The following is a 27,545-nucleotide window of genomic DNA, read 5'->3' as shown; positions in this document are numbered from 1 at the left end:
GATGCATCTTTGTTATTGTCATTGAAAAATGCAATGTCAGTAATTTTCAAACTGGGCAGTTCTCAGCTGATACTGTTGATCTGTGCTTTTCCCCTGGAAAGACTATGCAACTGTTGTCATACAGGTTTTCCTAGAGCTGTAACCGTTCAACAGAAGTCCAGAAGTTGATCAGCTAAGAGAAAACCACTGTATGCATTACAAGACCAAACAAAGACTGTAGAGGCTGGTCGGTACCTGTTCTTGCCTTGTTGTATGGTTGAAATAGCAATGAAAAAAAAATTGAATTTTCCATTTTGCATATTTTAGGAAAGTCTGAACTATGAATCTTTAATGTTCTATTGAGTTACAGACTTTAAACAGTCAAAATGGAAAGCTGGAGGAGATCTGCATTTGTTATGCAAAAGGAACAAGGCTTATACATGTTCCCTGACATGGTGCCACTGTCTTTTAAATGTCTTTAACTCTCTGAGATGTCTGACCACCACTTGCTCACATGTACAGGATAAACATGCACCAGGCTCAGGCTTAGAGAGGAGTTTCCTTTCAGGTGAATTCAGCAGCACTTCAGAATAAGTCTGGAGACTTTTTTTTCTGCAGATGGGGCCACAGAACATAGCCAGAATCACCTGGGCAAGTATTTCCTAATCCATTTCCACTCACAACACAGTCCTCAGGTTCTGCTAGAATCCTGATCTCTCCTCCTCTTGCTAGAGGAAACAACTGTTGTGTCCCATGACAAATTAACCTAACCAAAGTCCCTGGGCTCAGGATAATGTTTTACTGGTACAACAGATGCAGCTTGTGGTTTAGAGGATATCTGATGAGACATCTTGAAGGTCCTCTGAAGCTATGCAACTTGTTGGCATTTAAAAATCATAGAGTATTAACAAACATCTGTTACGCTACACATCGTAACATTTATTGTAACACACCGTACAATATGCTGCACCGTGTTAGTGATAATAATAACGATGATAATTACACATACAAAAAGGGATGTGCAACTCAAAAGCATTAAGTAGAACCAAAATATAAATCTCTCTGACAGAGTTCTCATTTATAATGTAAAACCTTACATGAAAGAAAAACACAAACAGCACAAGACATCTGAATTGCAGCTCCGATTAAGATCCAAACAAACTAAAGTTAGGTGTAAGGGCAATGTGTACCCAGGGACATAAATAAATAAAAGGAAGCAAGAAAATAGCCTCTTTTTACATCCAGACAGTCCAGAGAATAATAATGTGCTAGTTTTTCAAATCCAAGTACCTATTGAAGATTGTAATGATTTCAGTCTAAAAAGCAATGCTGGAAAGCCTCTTCAGAGATTGCAAGCTCCCACTGTGCAGAAACATTGTGTCACTGCACACGGGTGTAATGGAGACAGACAAAAGAAGTAGTTCAAGGAAAGATGTGGGGAAGCACTGGATGATGTACTTTCTCAGAAAACCTAGTTACAGTTTTATCAGTGACAAAAAAAAAAAAAAAAAAAGGGGGGGGGGGGGAGGGGGACATGGTTGAGTAATTTCTTGCCCTAAACTGAAAATGCTGCCTCCATACTGATTACACTGCAAGCAGAGAAGCTTAAGGTATCCTTTTATTTTGCTAGAAGTGGTACCAACAATTTGCCATGACAAAGACTGCAACGTTGTTTATTGTTTTCTACACATTCTACAGTAACCTACCCTTCCAAACTGATCTCTGCAGTCTTCTCTGCTGACCTTTCAAAAAAAAAAAAAATGAGAGGCTGTGTTAATTATCCTTAAATTTGTGTGTTTTGTGTGCTTGCACCTTGTTTTACTTCATGTATTTAACTTTCTTTAAAAAATCAGCATAGTTTTTTACACAAACAAAAGGCACACTAATTAAAGTGAAATCACTCAGACTACTTTAGTTTATACAAAGATTAAATCCTGGATTATCATTTAAAGATGCTGAATATCATAAAGCATCAATAGTAATTGCATTTTATTTGCTTTCAAGGGTTAGTCCTGCATAATATTTATGAGGTATAGAAAAATATTGTACTTTTAGGAAGTTAAGTTTTCAGAAATACATTATCTAGGTTTCTTGTTTTGTCTTAATCAATTCTCACAATAAATCCATTTGACTTCATGTTTTTAAATAAAAATGATGAGAAAAATCATGACATTTTTTCTTAGAGGTCAAGAGGACCAGAAGATAGTTTTAAAGCCTTTTTTAAACATAAAAATATTAAAGAGAAAAAAACCTATTTAACACTTTGAGTTTAAGTGAATCCATACATGTGAGAGTTGCAGAACAGCACTAAAAGAAAGAGGAGTGAAAGGGGAAACTCAGGATACCTCTGTTGTTATAGGGAGACATTCTTCATTTTGATGAATACAAGTGTCAAAGATTGATATCTAGGCAATTTGCAGACACCTGAGAAAAATACATTAAAAGGCTTCTTTCCATACTGGATAAAGTTGTTCCAACTCTGAACATGGTTTGAGTACATTCGAGGCCTTTGTGTTTCTTGACACTTTTCTGTCAATACTTTTCCTGAGTAAAGCCCTCAAGAAATTGAGATATATTTATAGAAATAGCCACTCAGAAGTTCTCAAGGAAGGCAGGCAGGTCATTGCCAATATCTGGATTCCTAAGCCTAGAACACACATTTTGCTCTTGGCAAGTGGCAGTGACAAGCCCTGACAGAGAGGAAACTTCTGGGCATCAATCCGTGCCACAGGCAGTGGTTGGGATGGAGGATGCTGGACAACCTCTCTAAGCATCTCAGCTGCTGAAGCAGGAAAAGAAGCAGCAGTAATTCTGACTTGGAGACATTCATGGGACATTGAAAGGAGAGGAAATTCCTTCAAAACCAACTTTTGCAGCCTTTTTTTACAGTGGATTACTTCATTTCAAGGTTGTGGCACATACTAAAGCAATGATATTAGATCCAGATTGCATGCAAAATACCACTACTAAAGAGGTTAGAAATTTAAAATAGAACAAGAAAAACAGAAGAAATTATACGGTGCAAACAAATGTGCAGTCATATTTGTCAGTAATGCATATATGCAGAACCCTTCAGGTGCAGAAATCTTCCTTTTCAAACTATACTAGATTTGAAAGCTCTCTGGTGATTCACAACTTTCACTTTCTCATCTGATGTTTGTGCCACACAGAAAAGGATCTCAGCCTTTCACTTTTGCCCTTATGTACCTTGGCTAAATCCCAGCTGGGTGCAGCAAAACTCAGACGATAATGACATTTATAAGTACTCAGGAGATGTCTCTAACCTATATTTTCTCCTGACCATAGTTTCTAATCATCACTATGAAATTTGAAGCATAACTAAATAGTTTTAATCCTAATAACATTAGTAAATCTCTTATATACACCCTGGACACCACTCCAGCAATGTGTGTTTTATGTCATTTTGTCAGGATTCAAAAATAAATAAAAATATGAGGAAAGTAGAAAGTAAAAACAGAAAAAAAATAGTAGGATGTTGCTGCCACTGATGTCTATAGCAACTGGCAGAAATCCCATGCATTTTAATGGGAGCAAGATTTTCAATTTTTAGTACTTGTGCCCTACATATCTTTAGCCTTCAGCTCTTCTCAACAGCATTGACTACATGATGTTCTGAAAAATGAACCTCCAAAATGCAGTTTTGGCCTGTTGGAAAGGTTTATTTTTTTTTTCTTTAACTTATGCTCAAATTTCAAACATGGGCATAAGGATTATATTTTTATTTTACTACATAAGGGGAGTGAACAAATCTTGACGCTGACAGAACACTTTATGTGATATTTAGCAACAAAGAAAGAAACTCTGTCAGCCCAGAATTCACAGGAGCACCAGTTGGCTAAATTCATGGCACGGTGTGGGAAAATTACCTCAATACTGTCTACTTTTGCTGATTTTTCCTTATGCTGACACTTCTGATGCCCTGAAAGTTGCTGTGCTCACATCCTCTGCTGCTGGTGTCAAAGAACACTCTCAGTCTTCACATGCCAAGATGAGGAAAACCTATTGCAATGCCCAAAAGGCTTAACTCCTGTCAAATATATTCATTTAACACAAGCACTCTGGTCTATGACTCTGAAATCTTAAAGTGATGGCATGAAGCAGGAAGGACGGGGAAAAAAAGCAGTAGCTTTTAAAAGAAAATCTTCAGTTAATGGATAGAGCTACTCCAGTTCATTGTAAAAGAAAAAGACAAAAAGTATTGGCTACAAAGACAGAACTGGATTTTCAGTTTAGTGATGTACAAAAAGGATTGTACACAATCCTACTGAAAAATAGTAACTTAGAAATAACTGCCTCACATGAAAAACAACCTACTTGATCATACACTTGAAGATGCATACAGTCTTTCTTGTGTCCAGACTTCTCCTTGAAGACAACTTTCATCATTTGGGTCAGTTTTTGACATTGGTGTAGATTTAGTATTGTTAAATGTTGCATTTAAAAAAAATTAAATTGTTCAAATATTTGGGTGCAGTATTATTTTTTTTTTTGCTATTCTTGCCAAGACTATAGAAGCCCAGTGCCTAGTGAAGTTCCTTCATCTTGTGCTAGATTCCCTAGACTAAGCAACAATCCCTTTCTACTTCTTTCTCCTCTCCATTTCATTAAGTTTACACATATGGGGATAAAACTTTCAGAACTTGGCCTTTCACATCAAGCTCCCAGCCCTAGAGGTTATGAGAATGTTTTCCTACACATGTAAAGATTCCCACTGGTGTTAGCATCCCCTCATGTTCCACAGAACAGAACAGAGTATCTTGACTTGGAAGGGGCCTGTAAAAATCATAGAATCCAACCCCTTGCTGCTCACAGGACTACCAAAAACTAACTCAGAAGACCATGCAGGCCATTTGTTTGATTTACCACATCCACAAGCCAGGTTGGTTTTGGGTTTCATAGCTGTTAGGGCCCTGCCCTATTTCTTTCATCATACTGCCACCCAAATTTACTTCATTTTGCTGTATACACAAACAAATGAATAGAAATTTAATAACCTCAAAAAAGACTCAAAGAATGTGGTGAGGCTACCTGAAAAATCCTATCAACATCTGCAAAGCAGATGAAATAATCTATCTGTGCAGCCCAGGAAGTGTCATGTGAAGGTTTGCACATTCCTCTGAGCCCTCGTGTTGGAAAGAAGTGGATCAGCTGGAGTCCAGTGTAAATCAACCGGCCTGTGGAGAAAGCCCAAAGGAAGTGAACATGTTTAACCTTAAACCAAAGAAAATGGAAGGAGGCATTTGAGCAATGACTACAGTGTAGAAGATAATTATATATTTGCTTAATCCATTCTGATTAAAAAAAAAAAAAAAAGAAATAGACCTAAGTTTCTTATTTTAATAAAGCTTTGGACAAGCTTCCCTGTGCAGCAGTGAAATTTCACCTACTGATGGTCTTCCAGAGCAGGCAGGACAGAACTTGAATGATACAGGTTTACATTGATCATGCAGTGGAGCCATCGAATTTGTGATTACATACACAAATGCAAAAAACCACTTTCATCCTTTTTATTTTTTAATCATTTATTCTTGAGAAGCAACACAAAAGTTTTCAGTGGTCAGGAGGGACTGCAGGAGCTGTTTGCCTCTCTCACATTCCTTCCCCTTTTGCCTTTTCACTCATTTTCATAAATTTTATTTTCATAACTTATTCCAGAAAAGAAACAATTTATTTTCCTTTGGAAAGCACCTTAAGGTTCAGGTAAAGTAAAAGCTGGGTCTGAATGACTCTTACTTTCACATGATGACACTTCATAACTAGGATTTTTGTAAAACACCTATATTTTCAGACATTTGCCTATACATGTACATACTGAAAATTCTGATTTTTTTTCCCACCCACTTCATTCTCAGAACTGTGCAATGAAGTAGCTGGTAGCAAAGGGAACTTTCTGGGGATTACCATTCACACAAGGATAACTCACAGCTTTTGTGTTTGCTTGGAGACTACCAGCACTTTCTATACAGCCAGAGAAGCAATTTTATAAACAATGGAAGCATTTCTACTGAAAAAAGATTTCTGAAAACACAACACATCCTTTTTACTAATCCTAATAATAATAATAAACTTGCAGGAAATTTTGAAACAAGACCATAAGAAGATACAATAAGATGCATAAGAGGAAAAGAGGAGAAAAATAATAAAGAGATATTCAAAATGTGTTATTGGAAGCAGGTAATTTTGTGAATTCTCCAAGACTAAAGATTTGAGATTTCATTCAATCACAAATGATCTGTAGAGCTGCTGTTAAATTTCCTATTATTGCTCAAATCAAAAACTAATATTTGCTTTAATAGTGGTTGAAGATACACAGAGGAAAAACAATAATTCTGAGGGATTATGCTGCTGGCTTTAGCCCTTCTTGCATTTCATGTGGGAAACACTAACAAGTGCTGCATTTTTTTAATATCTAGTATCTGCAAACAAAAATCACTCATTTAATTTTAAATGTAGGATATGGCCATGATCTTGTTTTAGTAAGGGACTGTTTGACACTTTAAAACATTATTTTCTTAAAGTAACCACAGTATTGCACCTCATACTGAGGATTGGTTTTCTTCAGATAGTCTTTATAATCAATACAGCAAAGGGAGTCAGTACAGCAGAGGGAATGCAACATTTCCTGACATCACCTATTTATCTAGCACAAAACTGGAAAGATTTTGAAGGCAATGAAAACAATTCAGAGAGTAAGGTCTAGCTACTAGTTCTGCCCTGGCTATATGTGTTGATTCCTTAATTCACCACGAATCTCAGACTCCTCATCCTATTTCTGTGCATGGTGTTGGATTTGAGCTGCTCTTTACTATGTTGGGGTTTTTTTCTCTTCTTGTTGTATTTTTTCTGAATACTGAAGCATTTTTTAAAATACTAAAAAGAGCATACAAACATGCAACTAAACCCAAAAAATCAAGCATAGCACAGTAGGAGAAGAAAGCTGCTGGGGAGAGAAAGCAAAACTGTGTGACAGATGGAAAAGTCTCAATGGATGAATGGTACTACTACAAATAAATAGCAGGCAGCCAGAGGGAATCAAATAATGATTATAGAAGAAAAATGAGGGTTAAAAAATGGGGTAAAAAACCTTCAGCACTGGCAGAAAATTCAAGAGTAGCAATGTATAATATTTGTATAAGAGAGGTTTAATTACATGCTTTCCACAAACAGGGAAAGCAGTAAAGACAAAGAAGCCAGACAGCTGACAAGCATGCTAGTGTGGACAGTAAAAAGCTCAACGTGTCCTTGGAGAGGAAGGAACGTACTCCAGGATTCGGTCTGGCATGCCCCCAAACCTGAACAGATTACTTTCTGACGATCAATACCTGTAACCACCAGAGGCCTGTTGGAGTGTTTAAAAAAAAATAGAAAAAATCAGCTTCAAAGAGACCTGGTCCCGAGCTCACATTTTATTTTTGCCACTGGGTGCTGAAGTAAGGGCTTTGGACAAGGCTCATTTTTCATCTCTTTATAGGTCTGCGGATTGAATATGAAGTGTCGGGCATGTTCTCAGGGCTTCGCTCCGTCGGTTTCCTGTCCCAGAGAGGAGAACTCTCAGGATGACACTTGTCCCCACTGACCAAAGCCGGTATCACATCTTTCACAACAGCCTGGTTAATGTCTCCTTTAACATCCATGACTCCTATCCACCTGTAAAGGAAAAAAAAAAAAAATCCTTATTGTTTTCTTAATTTAAGTCCCATTTCCTTTGGAGAGAGATAGAAAATCCAAGAAGGTTCCTCATTGTTTGAAATGTCACTGATCAACAGTTATATCCAAATAGAGCTTAGCAATTTTAGTAAAGTATAGTGGGCTCGTTTTCACATACTATAGTATACCTGAATCGAAATTAAATCTCAGACTTTTCCCCAATAATATAATTTAATCACAATCACATGCATTTAGGTATTACTATGAGTAGGATAAGCAATAATTCATACATGTTTCTAGAGTCACAGAGTGTTCTGTATAGTTTGATTTCTCCAATCACAATTCCATCTTTTCCTCTCTCACATTTAGCTTAATTTTCTTTTGTCTTTCCCTCATTCATTTTTCAAATACTGCAAGGTAGTGCATATTTCCAGAAAGAAGTGATGCAATTTATTTTTCGTCCATCTACCTTCGTTGCTGTAAAAGACTGATCTGAATAAGGGAAAACAGAGAACAGAAATCTAAGCAGCTTTTTAAGGAAACAGCAAAAAAAAAAAGGAAAAAAAAGGAAAAAAGAAAGAAAAAAGGACTGTATTATTAATAGCAAACTCCAGGATGATGGATGAAAAGAACAACAATATCCTTTAATCATAAAGCACTAACATTCCAGCAGTGCTGGTAAGTGACTGGAGCAGAGAAACCGTTTGAGACTTAAACAGATGGATTAGGAAAGGTTCCACTGTGGGTTCCTGGACAGATTTCAAAACAGCAGCCTGGTTAACTAATGCACAAAAAGCAAGTGATTCTTCCAATCAATAAGCTTTTATGTAAGCATATTTGAGTTATAATATTTAAACACAGCAGACAAGTGGGGAATCAGGAATTCCTCATGCTGGGCTAGCAAAGCAATAAGTTTTACTTGAATGTGGAGATCTCTTTTTTCCCAGCAAATTGCAAAAGGATTTTATAGCTAATGCTGTCACCACATGTTTATCAATATAGTAACAGCTCCTGATGATTTTGTGAAAATAATGGTGAATTCAAGTCCAAAAGGTGCTTTTTTTACAAATATTTTTTTAAATACTCCTTTAGGGAGAACTTACCTAGGTTTTCATTGAATGAAGGAAACTACACATAAAATTAATCATTGACTACCTTTCCTAGTGAGCACCCTTTCCACAAATAATTAGAGAGGGAGTACAATCAGAAGCCCAGGTTATAGGGGCTGATTCCCTTCAGCATGATAACATTTATCCTAGGTAAGGAATGGAAAAGGTAATGGTTTATATGGATATTTTTGCACATTTTTATTTCAAAATATCTTTTAAAGGGGGTTATAATTTTTAAGGAATTACTGGCAATGACTTCTATGTCTCTTTCTCTTAAGTGCCCAGTTGCAGATAAATGTATGATATTTCATAAAGGTTTCTAAAAGTGACCTACCAAAGATATTTATATAAAATGGTGGTATTAGTATTATTATTATATCTAATAATTTTCATTGTTCCAAGTACAGAAACAAGCACCACAAAGGGAAATTTCAGGCACAAAGGCAAATTTCAGGCTTTTGTGTGATACTTGAAGTTCTAGGCCATGTTCTCTAGTACTCTGTTTATACCATAATCAAGAGACATACAAATTTATACAGTTCACCATTATAGGCTTCCTCTTCCCAGCTGAGATCTGGCTACAACATATTTGATCTTAAATTCACTTATTCAGACAGGAATTTTTCTTATTTTGCATCATGTCATATCCTTTAGGGAACACACTGATAGTATTTCCTAAAGACTAACTTTTTAGCATTTTGAGTTTTCATATTTTGGGATATCTAGTAGATTTTCAGAAGAACTCTTTTTGAGACTCTTCTTGGCTATCACCAAATTACATCCACATGTGAAAGTCAGAACCAAAAGAACACTATGGATGTACACACTGATCATGAGCCCCAGTGGAGTTTCAAAACCCACCCCCCCCCCCCCACCAATATTTGACCAAGGAAGAAAGAACTCAAGACACTTCAGAATCAAATGTCTAATTCAGTTATAAAGACGCTGCATTTTGCCAGCATACAAATTACTCATTACACGTGTAATATTTGTCACTGGCTTCTTGCCTGCTAGAAACCAGGTTGCAATTGCACATTTTGATGTCTCAAGGACTTTGCTCTGGCCTGAAGCATCAGACTGCTGTGGTGCTAGGACTTTGCCTCTTCCCATCAAGGAGTTTGGACTCCATGACCTATGGGATTTCTGGCTTTCCTGGCTCCCCTTTAAATTACCAGCCAGGACCTCTGCTTAGTACATGTGTAGGTCTGAATATATGTATATATTTGCCTCGAGGTTTACAATACAAATGTTCTTCATAAATTGAAAAAGTATACTGAGGGGAAAAGTGCCTATAGCTCCAAAATGAAAAGTTTATTAGTCTGCACTCTAAGAATAGTATTTTTCAGTCCTCAGAGTATGACCCTCACAGGATTAAATGTCATTCATTGTCAGAGTGAATAAACAGTTAACAGAAGTTTGTAGTAAACCTGTAGTATTCAGTAAAATCTTCTGAAGAGAGCAAAGAGAGTTCCTTCCAGTTTTCTGAAGAGGGTCTTCCCCTTTCTAAGACTAAAACCCCCCTTTTCCTTCTCAGTCTACATACCAATTGTAAGTACAAAGTCTTTTTTCTTTTCCTCTTTACTAGTCTAAATTTCAGACTGAAGGTGGAAGAGGAGGAAGAGCATTATAAGAAGTCCTGCTCTTGCCTTTCCTCTGGGCCAGTTTATCTCTAACTCAATCCCCATCAACACACGCTGTGTGTAGTGTTTGGAGCAATGGCAGCATAAATTCTCTCTGCTTTTTCTACTTATTCAAATTCCGTGACATTTTGTGATGATCTGAGGGCATGTTTACAAGCAGTAAAAATATACTGATGTCATGAATAGACTAGAACCCAGATGCTATGATTCAACTTCAGTTGCCAATTACTGCTATTTTGAATACAAACAAATCTGAAAGTAAAAACATCAAATTAAGGATATTAAATATGTTAAGCAGATTTTGAAGTATTACCCTATTTCTACTTTAAAGGGAACTACAAATTCCAGGAATAGAATAGAGTTCTTGCCTACAATTAAAACAGTAAATAGTATTATATTCTGTGTAGCTCTTAGGAGTTGGGTCCCCCACCGTTATCTGTGGGATGCTTCACACTGCCACAGTAGGGCAGTTCAACATTTCAACCTCTTACTGTAAAAATTAACCTGTTTTTTCTAATACATTTTGAACTCTGTTTACAGAAGCTCACATTGCATGAAATTCACAGGCCCCCACAGAGATAAAATAATTCTCCTTTTTGGTGCACTGCTGAGGAATGCTAAAAATAGTTGAACATACCAGGGAAAAAAACGTCCTTTGGGGACTGCAGTGTCTTTGCCTCACTGGAAAGAAAACAAATAGATAAGTATATATGTGTACAATTGCATCCAATTTCTGTATACTACACCAAGTAGTTAGTCTACATTGTGGAGATTCCTGAATCTCCCACCTATCTAATTATTACACTTCTGTATTCCAAATGAAGAATAATACTGCATTGATCTCAATTGCTGAATAACCAACAGCTGCTGTCGCTTCCATTTATTGTGAAAACATCTTTTAACGTTTTCTAAGTATTAACACATGTAAGAAATATAATTTTATTTAATATATAGATGTATGCGCACATATCTAAATGAAGATGCATTTACATGCAAATATAAGCATATAAGTGAGGAAAATTGTTTGCTGTGAAAAAAAAATCCTCATTGCCATCTATACCTTGTTTGACTTCAGATTTATTTCCATCACTGGCATAATGCTTACATGGAGAGGCTGAGCCTGAGTCACTAGGAGGACAAAGGTCTTTCATTAAAACCTTGCTGATTAGCCCTAAAAATGACACTGGTGACCTTGGAGGCAGCACTAGTTTTCTTCACTAGAAGCATGGAAGATTTGAAACTGTTAAAGTCCTGATGTGAAAATATACACAGGTCTTCACACTTTGATCTGCTCTACTCTCTTCTGAGTTATTTTTTGGACTATTTTTAAAGAAGATGTATCAGCAGTAAGACCAGTTATAGTACATTTCATCTTGAAATGTTCTTATATACGACAATATACATGAAAGACATTGAATCACACTTTTATAAAGAGCACTACAAACTTACCAGAAGTTGAATAAAGGACGTGTATGCTCATTACTGGCTGTGGTGAATTTCTTTTTGGATGCTATGTGTTTTAACAGCCCTTTACTCCTGTCTGTATGCCTCTCTAACTGGAAACAGTTTTATTAGATATTGTGGCAACCTTCAGATTATAGTCACACAAACAAAGAAGATATTACTTGGTGGCAAAACATTCATGGGTACTGAACAATCATCATTAAAGCAGTCAAAATTAAGCATTCAGAAATTGTTAAAACTTCAAACCATTTAGGTAGATATAGGTTTTTCATTGTCTAAAAATAAAAGTGGTTTTAAAACCGGTTTTCATCTATCTACAGATTTTTTTTTTCCTTTTTTAATGAAAGTATTCTGCTTATACATAAGATATCATCAACTCATCCTTAAAAAAGGGATATGTAAAAGTGGAAATGTTAAAGTGTCCTTTAACAAATTATTTTAAATATTACTCAGAATTAAGAATAAATATAAATGAAAACCCCTGTTAGATATTACATCTATACGTAGCACACATTTTAGTATTCACTCTATATGAGAGTAATCATGTTTTTATTCATGCAAATGTTCTTGTAGGAAGCACCTGTAGTGAACATGGTGTTGTAATGAGATATGTAGGTCATATCATAGAGAATGACTGCAAAATTTAGCCACTTGATGCACTTGCAGGTGTGAAACATCTCAAAGGCTCTGTTCTGATTAAATGAATTTCAAATTCTGTGACAAGAATTAACATGCCCTGTGCAGGACTGGGTGCTGAACATGCAAAGATATTTATAAATTCCTCTTGATGCTCTTAATATTAGGGTAATCAGTTTGCTCTTTCCTTTCCATTTGTAATATTTATTTAATGTAGTACAAGAGATTGCCATTTCAATCTATTGCTGTTTCCTTGGCTTAAGGAAAAAAAAAAGAAATTAAGTTGTTTTTTTTTTTTAGTACAATGTCCCCTAGTCACCATCTCACAAGATCGCTAAATCATGAGGCTCTGGACAACACAAGGCCAAGGACAGAATTTTGCACATTGTTTTATAAGGTTCTGTTTTTCATAGTCTTTTTTTTTTTTTTTAAATTTTCACACCAAAGTCAACTTTATCTCAGAGGATAGGTTTCAATGTCATGCCTGACTCTGTCACCAACAGACCAGTGGCCAGCACAGGGATATGCTTCTCATGGCCTCTGCCTTCCATCCTCCAGGACTTACCAGCCCTTCTTCTCCTTGCAGACCAACCACTTGGACCCAGAGCAAGTCTCAAGCTACTGCATTTGTCAGAAGATGCCTTCACTCTTTCTCAGTGCTCCACTTTTCTGTATCTTAATCTGACTTCTATAAAGAGTCTAGAGTTACTCAAGTCTGAATGACATTCCTAATGTACCAGTAGTTAGAGCTGAACCATGGCTCAAGGCTTTCCTTATCCCATAGTCAGAAATTAATCTTGGTATCTTTCAGAAGAGCCCAGCCTTTATCTGGGCCATCAAGTCAGCCACAAAACCATGCGAGTTAATTGGAAGCATTAAACTGAGGAGGATTCTGAATCAAGCCATGACCACTATTAGCAACTGAGTACTGGGGTAAAGGTGGATAATAATTTTTTACTATACATAATGATTGTCTTAAATTTGCACATTAGGCAAATCCTCAGACAGTGCATGGGGTCACCAGAAATCATGCTCTGAGGTTCAGCAGTTGCACAAATACACAGAGAGCTTACGTGAACCAGAGGAATGAAACCTGTCCAAGATCCTAAAAGCTCCCAAACCGACATGCAGCTTTAATGTGAGCAACTGTAAGATGATTTATTTTTTTTCAGATCAAATACACAAAGTTCTGGATGTAATTCTGTTAAGCAGTTTTACATCTTGCCACTAGGACTTCTATTTTTTTTCCTCTGTGCTAAGCTTTAATATCCTTTCAAGTGCATTAATGTGTCCCTGGAACAGATGCTTAGAGACTCCTGCATGCTTTGAATATTTCCACTTTAAAGAGGGCTTTCAATACTTACTGAGAGTCTATGTACCACCTCACTGGCATCAGAGCTTGTAAAACACTGAGGAAAACAGCTCCTTGCCCAAAACATGTCCAATAAGAAAAATCTTACTTCAGGTCATCCTACAGGTAGGGAAAAAGAAGAGGTGGGACCATATAAAACATGTCTTGGAGATTTATGCTAATATTTGTTTCCCTTTCGGTTGACTCCCATCTCAGAGGCTTGCATTTGTATTTCAGGTGTGAGTAGTTCCTATATGCCAAAGAGAAACCGGGGCAAAACCAGTAAACTCCAACCAGATTATTTCAAAAAGGTCTGTGTTCTTTTTGTCTTTAAATGCTATAATGAAGCTCAATATAATGGTAGGAGTTAATGCATTAGAAGAGTTAATTTCAGACAAACAAGATATGACTTCTAGTTAAAGGTTCAACATGCAATGTCTACACTCCAAGTATGTGAATAAGCCTGAGTTCTAACAAGCCTTGCATACTTTCATTTTTATTGCAAAGAATTTCCACATAAAATATCTAAATAAGACTGCATGTTACCACCTTATAATGATTCATATTATTTATGTACAGGTAGGGCTGAAAAAATGTCACTGTAATACTATTTTTATTAAAAACTATTTGTTTTGTAATTTGATCCTCTGGACATGTCTAAATGCTTAGTTGAGTAACTTTGGTTACTGGTGCTTCTCAGCTGGGTTGTATCTTGGAAAGACACACTGGGAAGAAATCTTGAAAACTAGTCCTGCATGCAGCAGCAAATATATTCTAGTGCTCTGATCATATTGCTGTACCAGCATGCAACCACAGAATTATCCCACTCTCTGCATGGATCTCAAGTGCACTTTCAAAATGAGTTCTTTCTTTCCTAGCAGCACTGAAGCTGCTTGGTAAATGCCCTTTACAGATATATTGATATTCATGCTTTTAAAATAATAACTTTATGGACACTCCAGATAATGAAATAGAGTTAATGAGAAAATGTAACTGACCATTTACTTACTTGTGGGTCTGAGGAGGGCTTTGCACAGAAGCTGACAAAATGAAAATGTGGTTTGCAGGAAGGATGTGAGGATTGATTTGCTATGCAAACCTGATGAAACTCAATGGGGAATTTTGTAGTTTGATGAAAACAAAAATTTAAAGCTAAGAATAACAAACAAAATTATAATACTATAAATAAACCACAAAACCACCACAGCATGTAAGCTTAAGTGCAATAAGAGACATATCATCTCTTTAAGTTGAATAAACCCCTCCCAAAAAAAAGTGCATGTAGACTCTGAGTTACAAAATCTGGTTTTTCTAAGGGATAGGACTTTCTAAGAGGTTTTGTAAAGTGCATCTAAATATGCATTAGCACATGGCATGAGGAACAAAGAGAAGAAATTTGAGCTGTGCATGCACTTGCAGGGCTAGGAACCTACTGGGATCACATGGATGTTGTGGGACAGCTTCCACAACTGCAGTGCTGCAATGGGGGATACCAGACCTTCAGGAGGGATGGGCTAGGATGGAAAGGAGGAAGAATTTGCCTGTATGTGAAAGCAGCAGAGATGCCTGGAGCTCTGCCTAAAGGTGAATGATGAGCCGGCTGAGACTTTGTGGGTCAAGAGTAGTGTGCAAGCAGACATAAGTAATGTTGCAGCGAGTGTGTTGTCCTCACTACAGTGCAGTGTATTTTTGTGAACCCCTTTAGGTATCTATGACTGAAGAGAGGTGCACAGGAATCAAAGATATGGGATTTTGCATTCGATGCTTACCACAGAAATGTGCTTAAGGTGAGCACTCTACAGAAAAGAGCTAAAGACAAAAACTTCTTATTAACAGTTTGTGCTGTGTCAGAAGCAAGTCAAAGAAACTTGCAGTTACTAAAGATAAAGTAACACTAGAAAGGAAGAACAGAGATGGAAGTTTGCAGCTCTTGTATTTTGCCAATAAGTCAATGTATTAAGGAAATGTAGCTATAAATTTCCTAGAGAAAAACATTCTTTTTCTATAAGTTAAATTATGTTCCATGTTTTCTGGTAACATCTATTTTAAGCTACACTGTACTGTAAAGGAAAGATTTTAGAATGGTCTAAATTAGTCTATGGTGATTAGCCACATTGTGCAACTTACTACAGTTTTATTAATGCAAGATTAAAGATAATGCTTTACTGGAAGAGATAACAGCAGAATTAACCTCTATTTACCTTGACATAATAAAGATTTAATAAAACATGGGAAAATGTCAATGAACAGCATAATTATTCTAACATGAAATTTAAATGTAACTTAATTCTGTATTCTGCATATTTAATGTTTTAAGATTAGTCATCATTGTTCTTTTCTCCCTCTTACAATGCATACTTAAAAATATTTCAAGCAGACTCAGACAACTTGCTTATTAAATGTATACTAATTTATTTTAAGTTTCAGATGCATTAAACTTAAAACTCTTTTTTTTACCCCTGCAACAAACACATATCTCCATATCTCACCCTTGTCCAAATTTTTTACTATTGAATCAAAGAAGATCCTTGCAGTTTTATTATATCAGACAGGCATCAAAGGGGCAGAACACATAGGATTGAAAAATAACACAGCTGCACTTTGCAATGGAGTGTTCTGTATCTGGCCGTGTTTTGTTGTTCATGTAATACTTTTCAATAAACAAAGATGTCAATCAACTTTCTTTGCAGCACATCACATTTCAGATTTAAACCACTTCAGACACAGAGCTGCCCCAAGCTCACACATTTAACAGATAAAAATTCAGTTTTCTGTCAAGGTAGAATACAATATTGATTGTAGGCTGTATTTAGGCTGGTGTCTGTTAGAGCTATATTACTTTCAAACTCATACAAAGTCCACTATGGAGATATAAAACAAAAAATGTTTCTTTTCTAGTGTAATTTTTTTTAAACTTTCTACATTGATTAGTGGCAATTTCTAAATAAATGACAAAAAAAAAAAAAAAAGAAAAGCAGCCAGGGTTAGAATCTATCCAGAAATCAGTGATGGGGGAAGTTACAAAAACACGATAGCAATCATGAAAACTTTGATCACTTGATTTGATTCTAGTGCTTTGCAAATTAGCATAATTATTCAAACATGCTTCATTAAAAATCACGACTGTACGAGTCCTTCAGTTTAATGATCCAAGAACATACAGAATGAGCTAAGCTTTAAATAAATACATCAACTTTGTACTAGATGGCCATGCCAGAGACTGGCAGGTTATTTATTTTAAATAAAATACTGAATGCTCTCTTGTTCCTTGCACAGTTTAGGAGACTGATGACTTGCTAAAGATGCAGCATGTTAGCTAATATATTTTACTGCTTATCCTCACATCCACCTGTACTTCTCCTGGGATCCCATAAGGTTGGATATCATGTCACTCCTAAGCTACTGGGAGATTGCCATAAAATCCCAGTAAATCTCCAACTAATTACACTTGAACTGTAGGTGTCACAGTTGATTTTGACCTTTAAAGTTTGGCAGAAGTTTGACAGTTGTTGAGCTGGCCCCGCACTCTGCAATACTTTTTCTGTCAAAATTTAAAGGAATGAATAGGCTGAAAAATTAAATATGCATAAAAAAGTAAACAAAATACCCTGCTTATTAATATATAACGTCCCAGAAAAATCAAAGAAATACACTTATCCATGGCAACCAAAATCCTTGAGAATGTGCTGACATTCTCCTAAATCTGTAGCTGACAAAACACCAGTTGGCATCATAGGAGGGTTAAGAGAAACTTAACAAATTTGACAGAGGAAAGAGAAAACAAAATCCAAGTTAAGTTGTCACTCTCTGCTTAATTTCATATATACATATATCTTGAGACATAACAGGGCAGCTCTTGTGAGTCAGGTTTCTGTTAGTTACTCTTTATGTGGCTGTTTATTTTGGGACTTTGCTTTTCTAAGTATTGGGTAACTGATTACCAACATTTTATTCACCCACAACAATTATCTCTGCAGTTAAGTAATATTTTACAGCCCCACTTCCACCAAAATCAAACAAAATAACCCTCCTCCCAAAAAATTTCCAACCAACAACAGCAACAACAAAACCCACAACTGACTGCCAAGAAAAATACTGCATAAAATATCTGCCTGCTGGCTTTCCAGCCACAATTGCAAATGTCCTACTGTCCAGACTGTGAACACCCCAGCTGTCATCCAGGGACCTTCAAAACTGAAACAAAATCATGTCTCAGCAATAGTAATAGCTGGCAGAGAAACCTTTGTGGAATCATGGATTTGTAGAATGGTTTGGGTTGTAAGGGTACCTTGAAGATCATCAACTTCAAACCCACCTCCTGTGGGCAGGGACACCTTCAACCAGACCAGGTTGTTCAGCTCAACCACATCCAATTTGGCCTTTTTATTTTAAAAATTCAAACAGATATCTGCAAGTAAGGAAATTAAGGATATTAACACTTTTTACATTTAAAAAGTTGGCCTTATGGGTCCAGAAACATTGATTTAAATGAAAATACTAAAATACTTTTGAAGGAAAAGGGGATGACTTCTGAGAGGGTTAATTATTTATTTTATTTTCCTGCAAGTCATTATGTTTCTGCAAATTCTACATGGATCTTTTTCATAAAATTTTGAATTAAATTTGTCTTAATCCAGATTTGAATCTCGGTGACAGATTATTAAAGTAATGTTTTTCATACTGTCTACATGTTTTTAGTTATTATGTGCAGAGAGGCAGTTTTTTGAAAACTCGTGAACTAAATGTTTTCTTTCAACAAGGATTTTGTAGTTTAGGTGGAAAAAAGACACAGTAGGTTACTGCAAACTCATAAATTGTGTGGGAAACAGGAGTTTACAAATAATCATGCACATTCTACTATTTTTTTTTTTTTTTGATCCTTAGGGAAAATTTCATCTTTATCAGGTCACTAATAAAAATAATTGGAGGATAAAAGGTTGAGTTTACTTTATTTTATAAAGACAGGGTAAAAACAATTAAAAGTTGCAAATAAGGGAAATTAATTTCAAAGGAAAGGTCAAAAATAAGAAAGAACATCTCTAAAATTATTTAACTGTTAAGGGCTAGTTATGCTAATTATTTTACAAATCCAGCTACCCTGTGGGGTTGGTCACAAGAATTTACTGCACAAGACAGGACTGGCATTCTCTGGAGACATCCCGGTGATATGCACACTTTACTTTTTTTTTAAAGCAGGCTACCCCAGCTCTCTCCCTCCCATTGGAATGTACAAAATAATAAGAAATGAAAATCTTGATTACATTTCTTTCCTCCTCCATGCTGTAATTTCCAATCCCTTCTTTTCCTGGCCTCAAGAATGATCAAGCACAAAAACACCACATGGTAATAGAGAGGATTAGAGCATTTCCCACCACCCTGCCCCAACACAATTAACCTCTTTTAATTAATATTTCTGCTGTGTTGCTTAATTTGCACTTCTTATTCTGGCTTTTCATGGCTTCTTTTCCTCACATTTTGAAGACATGCAGGTAAAATTTGTCAGTAACAGTCTTTGAAAACCAATTCTTTTGTGATAATAATTTTGAGATTATAATGGTTACTCTGACATGAATTTAGTGTAAAGACACACATGATATAATCAATGCAGAAATTCACAATGAAGTTCTTAAATTCAGTGACATGCACCCATACACTCAGTTTATTTAGGGAGATCCTATTTAGAACACTATCACGAGGCTACAAAAGAAAAGAAAAAGCCACTATAAAATTTTAAAGTCTTTCTATCATAGAAAAATGAGAGGTTTTTCAGTTTTAGTCTTTGGGCAACCTTTTCTTACTGACTTGCAATAATATTTTTTTTCTGGTGATCACAGGGACAACATTTTTGTTCATGTGAGAACCCTAGATTAAATGATAGCTGAGAGACTATTTTAAATTTACGTAGCCTCAATTTTCAGCCCACAGGTCATTCAAGCTCAACATTTCATTAATGAAATGCTGTCGATATTTCCCTGATATTGCCACAGGTTGACATATGGCATTATTCCAGTGTAAGATTTTCACACATTAGTGACTGGAAAATCAAGAATATTCCCCAAGACAACTGAGGTATGATTAATTCTCTAATAGTATTTCTGTATCAGTTTGAAAGGAAGAGAGGGATCTTCTAGGGATGAAAGAAAGTGGAAACATTAGAAAGAAGACAGCCTTGGCTTCTTGCCTGGAGCACTGACTTGGCCAGCTGCCCCATATGATAACATTTGCCATCCTGAAGCCCAAATAAGATGCCAGCAACAAGGCAACAGCTTGTAATGTACCTTGAGCAGAAATAATGGCAACATTATTCCATGAAAGCATCCGCAAAAAAGAGGAGTTAGTGCTGAGGGTAAAATAAAAGTGAATGTGTTCTATCTGTTGGGTTAGGGATGGGAGTCTGTCACCATTTTTGAAGGTTAAAGCAAAGTTAGGGGAAAAAAATGGTGCTGAAGATTTGATAGAGGAAGCAGATGCTCAGGGATGTCCTTCACTAAGTTGAGTATTAAGGCCAACTTTCACATGTATGAAATTAAGAAAGCTGGACAGATTTGGCAGCTGAAAAGGTCCAGGTCTGATCCTCATCAGGTATGCATGGACATCTTAGCAAAGGGGAAAGAGTTGTCAGTGAGATTGTCATTGCTGAGATACCCAAAGCCTTCAATCTAGAGTATCTATTTTTGTTCTAAAGTAACTGCCTTTTAATGGACTAAAACACATCAAATGCACATGAGCTGGCAGGCTGAAGAACAATTGAATCACTTTCAGGACTGATCTTTGCAAAAAAACCTCACTTGTTTCCCATTTTCCCACATTGTTTTTTTGGTGTTTTTTTTTTTTTTTTTTTTTTGTATTTTGAGGCATCTGCAATGAAAGAGCTAAATGGCTAAAACAATCTAAACACAAAATTTGCAAAATCATTTTCTTGCTGGCTAAGCATGTGTCAAGGAGCACCACTGATGAAAAGCAACAGTTGTTTTTTAAGCCCTAAAATTTGTAATGGAATTTGTAATGAGCTGAAATTTGTGATGGGAATGCTGACAAGGCCACTAACCAGCACAGATTTAGCAGTGCTGCTACAATGAACAAAGTAAAACAGTACTAGTCTTGCACACAAATTAGGCTGTCTAATGTACGAAAGTCCACTGTCTCCTTCTAACATGAACTTCATTATCAGAAAGTTGGTTTGGATTGCAAAGCATAGAAATGATGAAAATGAATGTCAAAGACAGCCCATTCAACACATTAATTTCCCGTTTCAGGGAGACAGGATGTGCACAGCTAGACAGACAGAGACAGACACAGAGAAAGGAGTCCTAGTATGATAAATACACAACATATACTTAACTCATCACATCTCTTATGCTATTTTTCAGTTGTTGTCAATGTGGTATAGGCAATGTTTTTATACCCCTGTGTATTGGTATATGAGTTTCTCTTACTGCATATTACCCTTGCTGCGGAACAAATCTTTGCTCATGATGAGAAATACAGTTTAGCTCCTTTCCATAGTGTTTTTTTCTATTCACTGTGGGCTCAAGATTGCTGAGCCAGTGCAAGAGCAGAAACCAACACTTTTCAGTGCAGAATAATGACAAAGAGACAGAATGGAAACCCAGCTCTTTGAAAGAGGAAAATCTTGCTCTGGAAAAGAAGGTGTGTTGTGGTTTAACCACAACTAAGTCCTACACAGCTACTCACTCCCACTGCAACAGGGAGGAGGAGACAATCAGAAGAATAGAAGTAAGAAAACCCTTGTTTTGAGCTGAAAACAGTTTGATGGATAAACTGTTATACACACAAGCCACGCACACAAGCAGTACAAAAAAGGGAATTTGTCCACTGCTTCCCACAGGCAGGCAGATGTTCAACCATTCCCAGGAAATTAGGGCTCCACTATGCTCAGTGGTGACTTGGGATGACAAACACCACCACTCTCAATGTCCACCCCCTTCCTTCTTCTTCCCTCAGCTTTATATGCTGAGCATGATGCCTTATGGAGTGGAGTGTCTCTTTGGTCAGTGGGGGTCAGGTGTTGCAGCCATGTCCCCTCCCAACTTTGTGACCCCCAGTCTACTCCCTGTTGGACTGAAGTGAGAAGCAGAAAATGTCTTGCCTTCCATGCAAGCACTGATCAGCAGTAATGAAAACATCCTAGCATTAACAGCACTGTTTTCAGTACAAATCCAAAACACAGCCCACACTAACTACTGTGAAAAAAAATTGACACTATCCCAGCCAAAACCAGTGCAGTGGAGGATCAGCCATTAAAAACCTTAAGGTCTGGTGAAAATAAAAGCTCTTCTAAGTGCTTCTTGCCAGTAGTGAAGCAAACCAGAAAGGGATGCACATTAAGGGATACAGATCATCTCATAGCATATAATGGATATGCCAAATTTCAGAAATAGCTTTTGAATGAGAAGAGTTGAAAAATTTGTCCCAGAGGCTCAGTTGCACATCAAGTGCAAGGCCATCCTCTCCCCTCACCAATCTGCCAATGCTTGAGAAGAAGAGGCTTGCAAGGTGTTTCCAGCTATGCTGGGACACAGCATGGTTGGAAATCAGAACAGCATGAGAAGAACCTTGCAGAAACTGCACACATGTGACATACACCAAGGGCAGAAACATGTTCTCAAGAGTTCAGGAAAAAATTATCCTTATGCTCTAAAAACTGGTGCAGCTTTTTTTGGCTCTTGAATGATGCTATTCTGGTTGTATTTAAGCCAAAATAATTAGTAAAACTGGGATTTGACTAAAATAAAATTTGCAGTGCATGTACAAATACAATTGATACCTCAAAACATTATTCCATTGAAGTTGTATGAATTTTACTAATATATTTCTCACAAATTATTTTTTCTGTGCAATGACTGAGTCAATGTGAAACATTTTGTTCTTTCCAAATGAGCACCCAGGGTATATCTATCCTCTTTGAGGTTAGAGGCCTAGCTGTCTCATCAAAACAGCATTTTTCATGGGATCTGCTTGTACTTCCCAGCAATGTTCTGATATAATAGAAGTATAGCTTTTTTGTCATAGCACTTATTCATCCAAATTCAATTCAGTACATACACATTGCTGATGATAACAGAGATCAGAGGAAAAGATTGCCCAACAATATTCGTATTTGTCAAAGGAGATGCTCTTTCTTTTTAAAAAAAAATTAAAATGTATTTTAATTTCTTTTTTTCTCATTTTGATCACCATCAGAAATGATAACCAAGATAGAAGCAATAGCATCAAGATTCAGGTTTGGTCTGAGTTGAGATACTTCAGGATGCTAATTTCAGGATTTTGATTTCAATCCTTGCAGAGATGAAGTCTCATCACATTGTGCAGATGTAGGAATATGGCCAAACTCCACACCACACAAATCTTTTACATTCAGGGTGATTGGGAGGATCCATAACCACAAATTTCTGTAAAATAGCATGTAACTCCATGGTCAGTGTAATAGTGTAACTGAATAATGCTCACAACTGATGCTGACTAGTAACCAAACTGTATCCAGCTTTTCAGATCAACAGAAAAGTTTCAGGATCTGAGCTATACTGAAAAGAAGAGCATCCAACCAATCTATAAACTTCATATTGGTCTTTAAAGCATAAAACATCATGAGAGGGTTGTTAGATGAATTTAGCAGCAGGGAAGCCTGCAGCTCATTAGCCTTCTCTTCCTCAAAAGTACTTATTGCAGTCAAGAGGAATTATTGCTGGGGTTCTCCAAGCATGGTGATGTTTTTGTTATAATAAAAATCTCTGAACAATGCAATTGCACCCCCCACAATTATCCTTTTTGTTTCTCCACTGCAATGATGTACTCTTTATGATGTGCAAGATTTATACTTTGATGCCAAACTAAAATGCACGGAAAGAGAGCAACAAAATAATGGCTAGTATTGCTTGCCAGATGGACAAAGCAAACCTGAGCGAGGCACACAGACTGGATGAACTGCTTTTCTTCACATACTTGCTTCTCACATTCTTCATGAAACAGCTTTCCATGTAGAAGCTTGTTCATTTATTTATGATGACCACAAAGTCTTCATCACAAATTCACATTTTTCTTCGAAAGAAAAAGACTTTTGCAGAAATGCTGGTCATGCTGTCATCAACAGGACCTTTCTTTTTAGCTCAGCAGTTTCACAAGACTTTTCTCAATAAGCTCCAAATAAAGAAAGAGGCCTGAATGAAATCTGAAGACAAAGTTTTGAGAAGTCCTATCCTGCATATGAGCACACCTAGGTGTTGATGATCTATGACCCTGTAAGAAAATGCTGCTATTTCCTTACAATCATTGTGGATCTTGAATCAAGCTTGGAAGAAAAAAAAAAGTTGAGCTTCTGCTGGGCATCTCTCTCTCACTCCTAGCCACTATGTGGAGTAGAACGAGAGATTCCACCAGTGCCTGCACACCACCAGCAATGTTAATGTATGCAGTCAGTTTTTAGCTTGTTAGTAACTATTGTCACAATCAGTCTTCCCTACACATCCAGCAGGAAATATCTGGCTATCAGCACTGCTGAGCAGCACCATAAAGTAATGAATTGACATAATGATCTACAATGGAAGGAAAATGGCTGTATCTATATCTACATGAAAAAGAGAAACAGAAGTGTGACATTTCAAAATTTAAATATTCCTTCATTTTTTTATTATGAAATATCTGTGAAAAGTAGACAAGAAAAGCAACTTTTAAGCCAAATCCAAAAATGGTCATTTCAGCAGAAACAATTGACAGTACAAGAAATACTCACACTTCACCTCACTGTTGATTTGATTCTTGAATGTGCTTGGTGTGTAAAATAATGCAAGCCTATAATAACAGCAGACAGGTAATAAGATTTCCATTTTCTGTTTTGCTACTCCCTGGCTGGAAGGCTAAAAAGATATTTCCAACCTCTAGATATTTTTTTTTTATTTACAACCTACAAAACAGATACAATAGAACAGAATCCAACTGTGACATTTAATTAATATTTGTAAAGCAATAGGACATCAGTAGACAATAAGAATTATATATTTGTCAAGTGCACATTTTGTTCCCCACAAAATACATCTGTCAATATTTGAAGGAAATGCAAGATGTCTTTTATTCTGCTCTTGAAATGAACCTATTTCCCTTTATAAAATGTGTTCCATTTTATAGCAATCTTCAGAGATTGGTTCCCCCTATCTTCTTGCTGATTAATGCCTGAAAAATGCTTCTGTGTTTAAAAAAGTGGCACAAATGGGGTGAGGACTGCCCCGAAAAGAATTACTTGACAGGCATGTTATTCACATGATACTGATAAAGCCCAATGTTGTTTTCCTTGGGGTAAAAGGGGTTTCTTCCCTTACCATAAAAATACCATAAAATATGCAAATAAATCTTGCATTCAACAAGTCAAATATTCTGCATGTTTAATTTACAAGTTAACAAAATTCAAACCATTTTAAGAGCTACAAGCCTACCATAAAATAAAAGACATAGCACATGACAGAAGCTGTACTTTTGTTCATTGATAAATTATCTTCTAGAATTCACATTAACAACCACATTACTGAAGTGCTCTCTAGCCCTCCAGTGTTACAGTTCAAGGTAATATGTGACAGATTTGAACATTCTTAAGGAAGAAAATCTCCAGAGTGTGTAGATGGCAGCTTTGCTCACTGGGAGATTACAGTGGCTTTTATATCTGTTACAAACCTGCAGTTACACTGATAACTTCAAAAGTGGAATATTATATATCATGCTAAAATTCTCCACCAGCCCATTATGTCCTTTCTTTGTTTCTTTTGTGCTTGCCTTTTTTTTTTTTCTGCCTTTTTTTTCTTTTTTTTTTTTTCTTCATTTAGCTATTGCTGGCTTGCCAGAGATCTTGAACTTGAGAAAGGTTAGACATCACAATGCTGAAGCAGTTTGTGAGCATCAGCAGATTTAGCTTGTAATTTCATTGATCTATGTGGGCTTGCTGTTTGCAAACCAGCTGCTGCACTGTTTCCCCACAGCTACTGATCTGAGTAGCATTGATTTTTTCCCTTACATTAACATAGCATTACTTCTTTAATGGGCATTAAATGACTGGATGTAAATACAAACAGGGTTTCAACAACAAAAGAGGAAAAGAAAGCATTGGTTCATTTTATTTAAAGAACTCTATTAATATTTTTCTGGAAAAAAAATTAAAAGCATGAGTTATTGATCAAGATAAATGCTATTTTTAGTGTTATGATTTCCACACATTTCTTTTGCCAATAAATAATCTTTTTTCCTTACTGTGTTTACTCATAGTCCAAAATGTTGCATTTATAAAGATTGCCTTTTTGGCTCAGTAAAAATGGTAACATAGATTTTTTTTTAAAATAATCATAGAAAGCAACACAAAATCTCTTCATTGTGCTTATTCTAAAACTGGATGAACCCATTTTAGTTTTGAAGGAGATATCATCTGTTAACACTAACTACTTAACTATTTTTAAAAAAATGAAAGGACTTCAGTTTAGACAGAATGGATGTGAAATCTGCAGCACACCATGAACAGAATATCTCATGTATAATATACTTAATATGAGGTCATAGTCTTCCCATATGCTACTTTAGTGGGTGGTGTTTTAAAGAATCATACAGATTCAAAATTCAATGCAGTGTAGAAAAGAAAGTAGGGAAAAAAGTAAAGCAAATGATAAAACCCTGACAAAACTCAAACTCCAACCCCCAGAGCCAATTTGCTCAGTCACTTATGAATTAACCCAATCAGCCAAGGGTTCCTGATCATCTTTAGAAGTAGGTGACAGCCAGCAGAGATACCAGAAGGATATGTTGTTCCTCCTGACACTTCATGAAGAAAAGACAGGATTGAGAGTGCTGAGAAGGAGCAGGTGAGAACTCCCAAAAAACACCAGTGGTGGGTTACAGCCTTCTGGGCTGCAGATAACAGTGGGCAGCAGTTTCAGCGCTGTAATTAAGAGTGCCTCAAAAACACACAGTCCAGTAAGATCTAACAAAAATGGGATTTACTTTTAAGTATTTATGAAGGAGGATTTTTTTTTTTTATGATAAACACAGCTCTTGTTCTGGCCATGCAGCCTGGTTGCCCTGAGGAAAAGATCCAGTGACCTGGCAGATGGGAATTCCTCATTCTTGTGTAACTCTGTCTAGTCCTATACCTAGAGAGAGCAAATCATTCCACATGGCTGTTGGAGGGATATCTATTGTATCCTTACTCAGAGAGCAGATAAATTATTTTCAGTAGAATATAATGATGTAAAATATGGTGCTGGAACTGAAAATAACCTATGAAATGAGTACCAAAATATATACTTATCCAAGGTAAAATATATGTGTTGTCAATCTAACCAATCTCTCCTCACTTCACAATCTTCTTTACTTGACTAGCTAATGTTAATGCCAGTTTTAGCAGATATAATTTCCAAATCATTAAAAATTATATTAAGTATCATTGGTGTGACTCCTTAGAGCATCCTACTATTAACCTCTTTACACTTATAGGCAAAGACTTTCAGTGCAAGTTTTTCTCCATCATTTACTCAGTTTTTATTCTGCTGTGAGATTTTGCCCCCTTACCTCAGTTATGTCTTCCCCTTCATAGTCTTGTATGAAGGATCCTATCAGGAATTTTTTGAAAATCCAAATAAATTATGTTCACTAGGTCACCCTTATCTTCTAATTTATTAACTTTTCCAAGGCACTTTAGCAGGTTAG

General features: G+C 36.4%; 1 protein-coding gene across 24 annotated transcripts in view; it reads right to left on the bottom strand.

Moving 5' to 3' along the window:
• Nucleotides 1-897: 897 nt before the first annotated feature.
• The window catches only part of LOC144246068 (uncharacterized), a 198,336-nt gene continuing 171,688 nt past the window's right edge, over nt 898-27,545 (bottom strand). For 16 of the 24 annotated variants that reach the window (XR_014953691.1, XR_014953689.1, XR_014953688.1 and 13 more), the window contains one exon: nt 898-7,647. Coding sequence is in view for 4 of the 24 variants with exons in the window: in XM_085574907.1 (XP_085431033.1) it covers nt 7,624-7,647 (24 nt within the window). In the remaining 20 variants the exon portion in view is untranslated. Of the gene's footprint in view, nt 7,648-7,937; nt 8,140-11,033; nt 11,078-13,860; nt 13,968-27,545 lie in introns of all 24 variants that reach the window. The other 8 variants (XM_085574900.1, XM_085574901.1, XM_085574909.1 and 5 more) reach the window with 3 other exon arrangements.

This window comes from Lonchura striata, chromosome 3, assembly GCF_050655825.1.
Source record: "Lonchura striata isolate lonStrDom1 chromosome 3, ASM5065582v1, whole genome shotgun sequence".
Classification (NCBI taxonomy): domain Eukaryota; kingdom Metazoa; phylum Chordata; class Aves; order Passeriformes; family Estrildidae; genus Lonchura; species Lonchura striata.
Note: the sequence above shows the minus strand (reverse complement) of the source record. Positions and strands in the feature narration are given on the sequence as shown.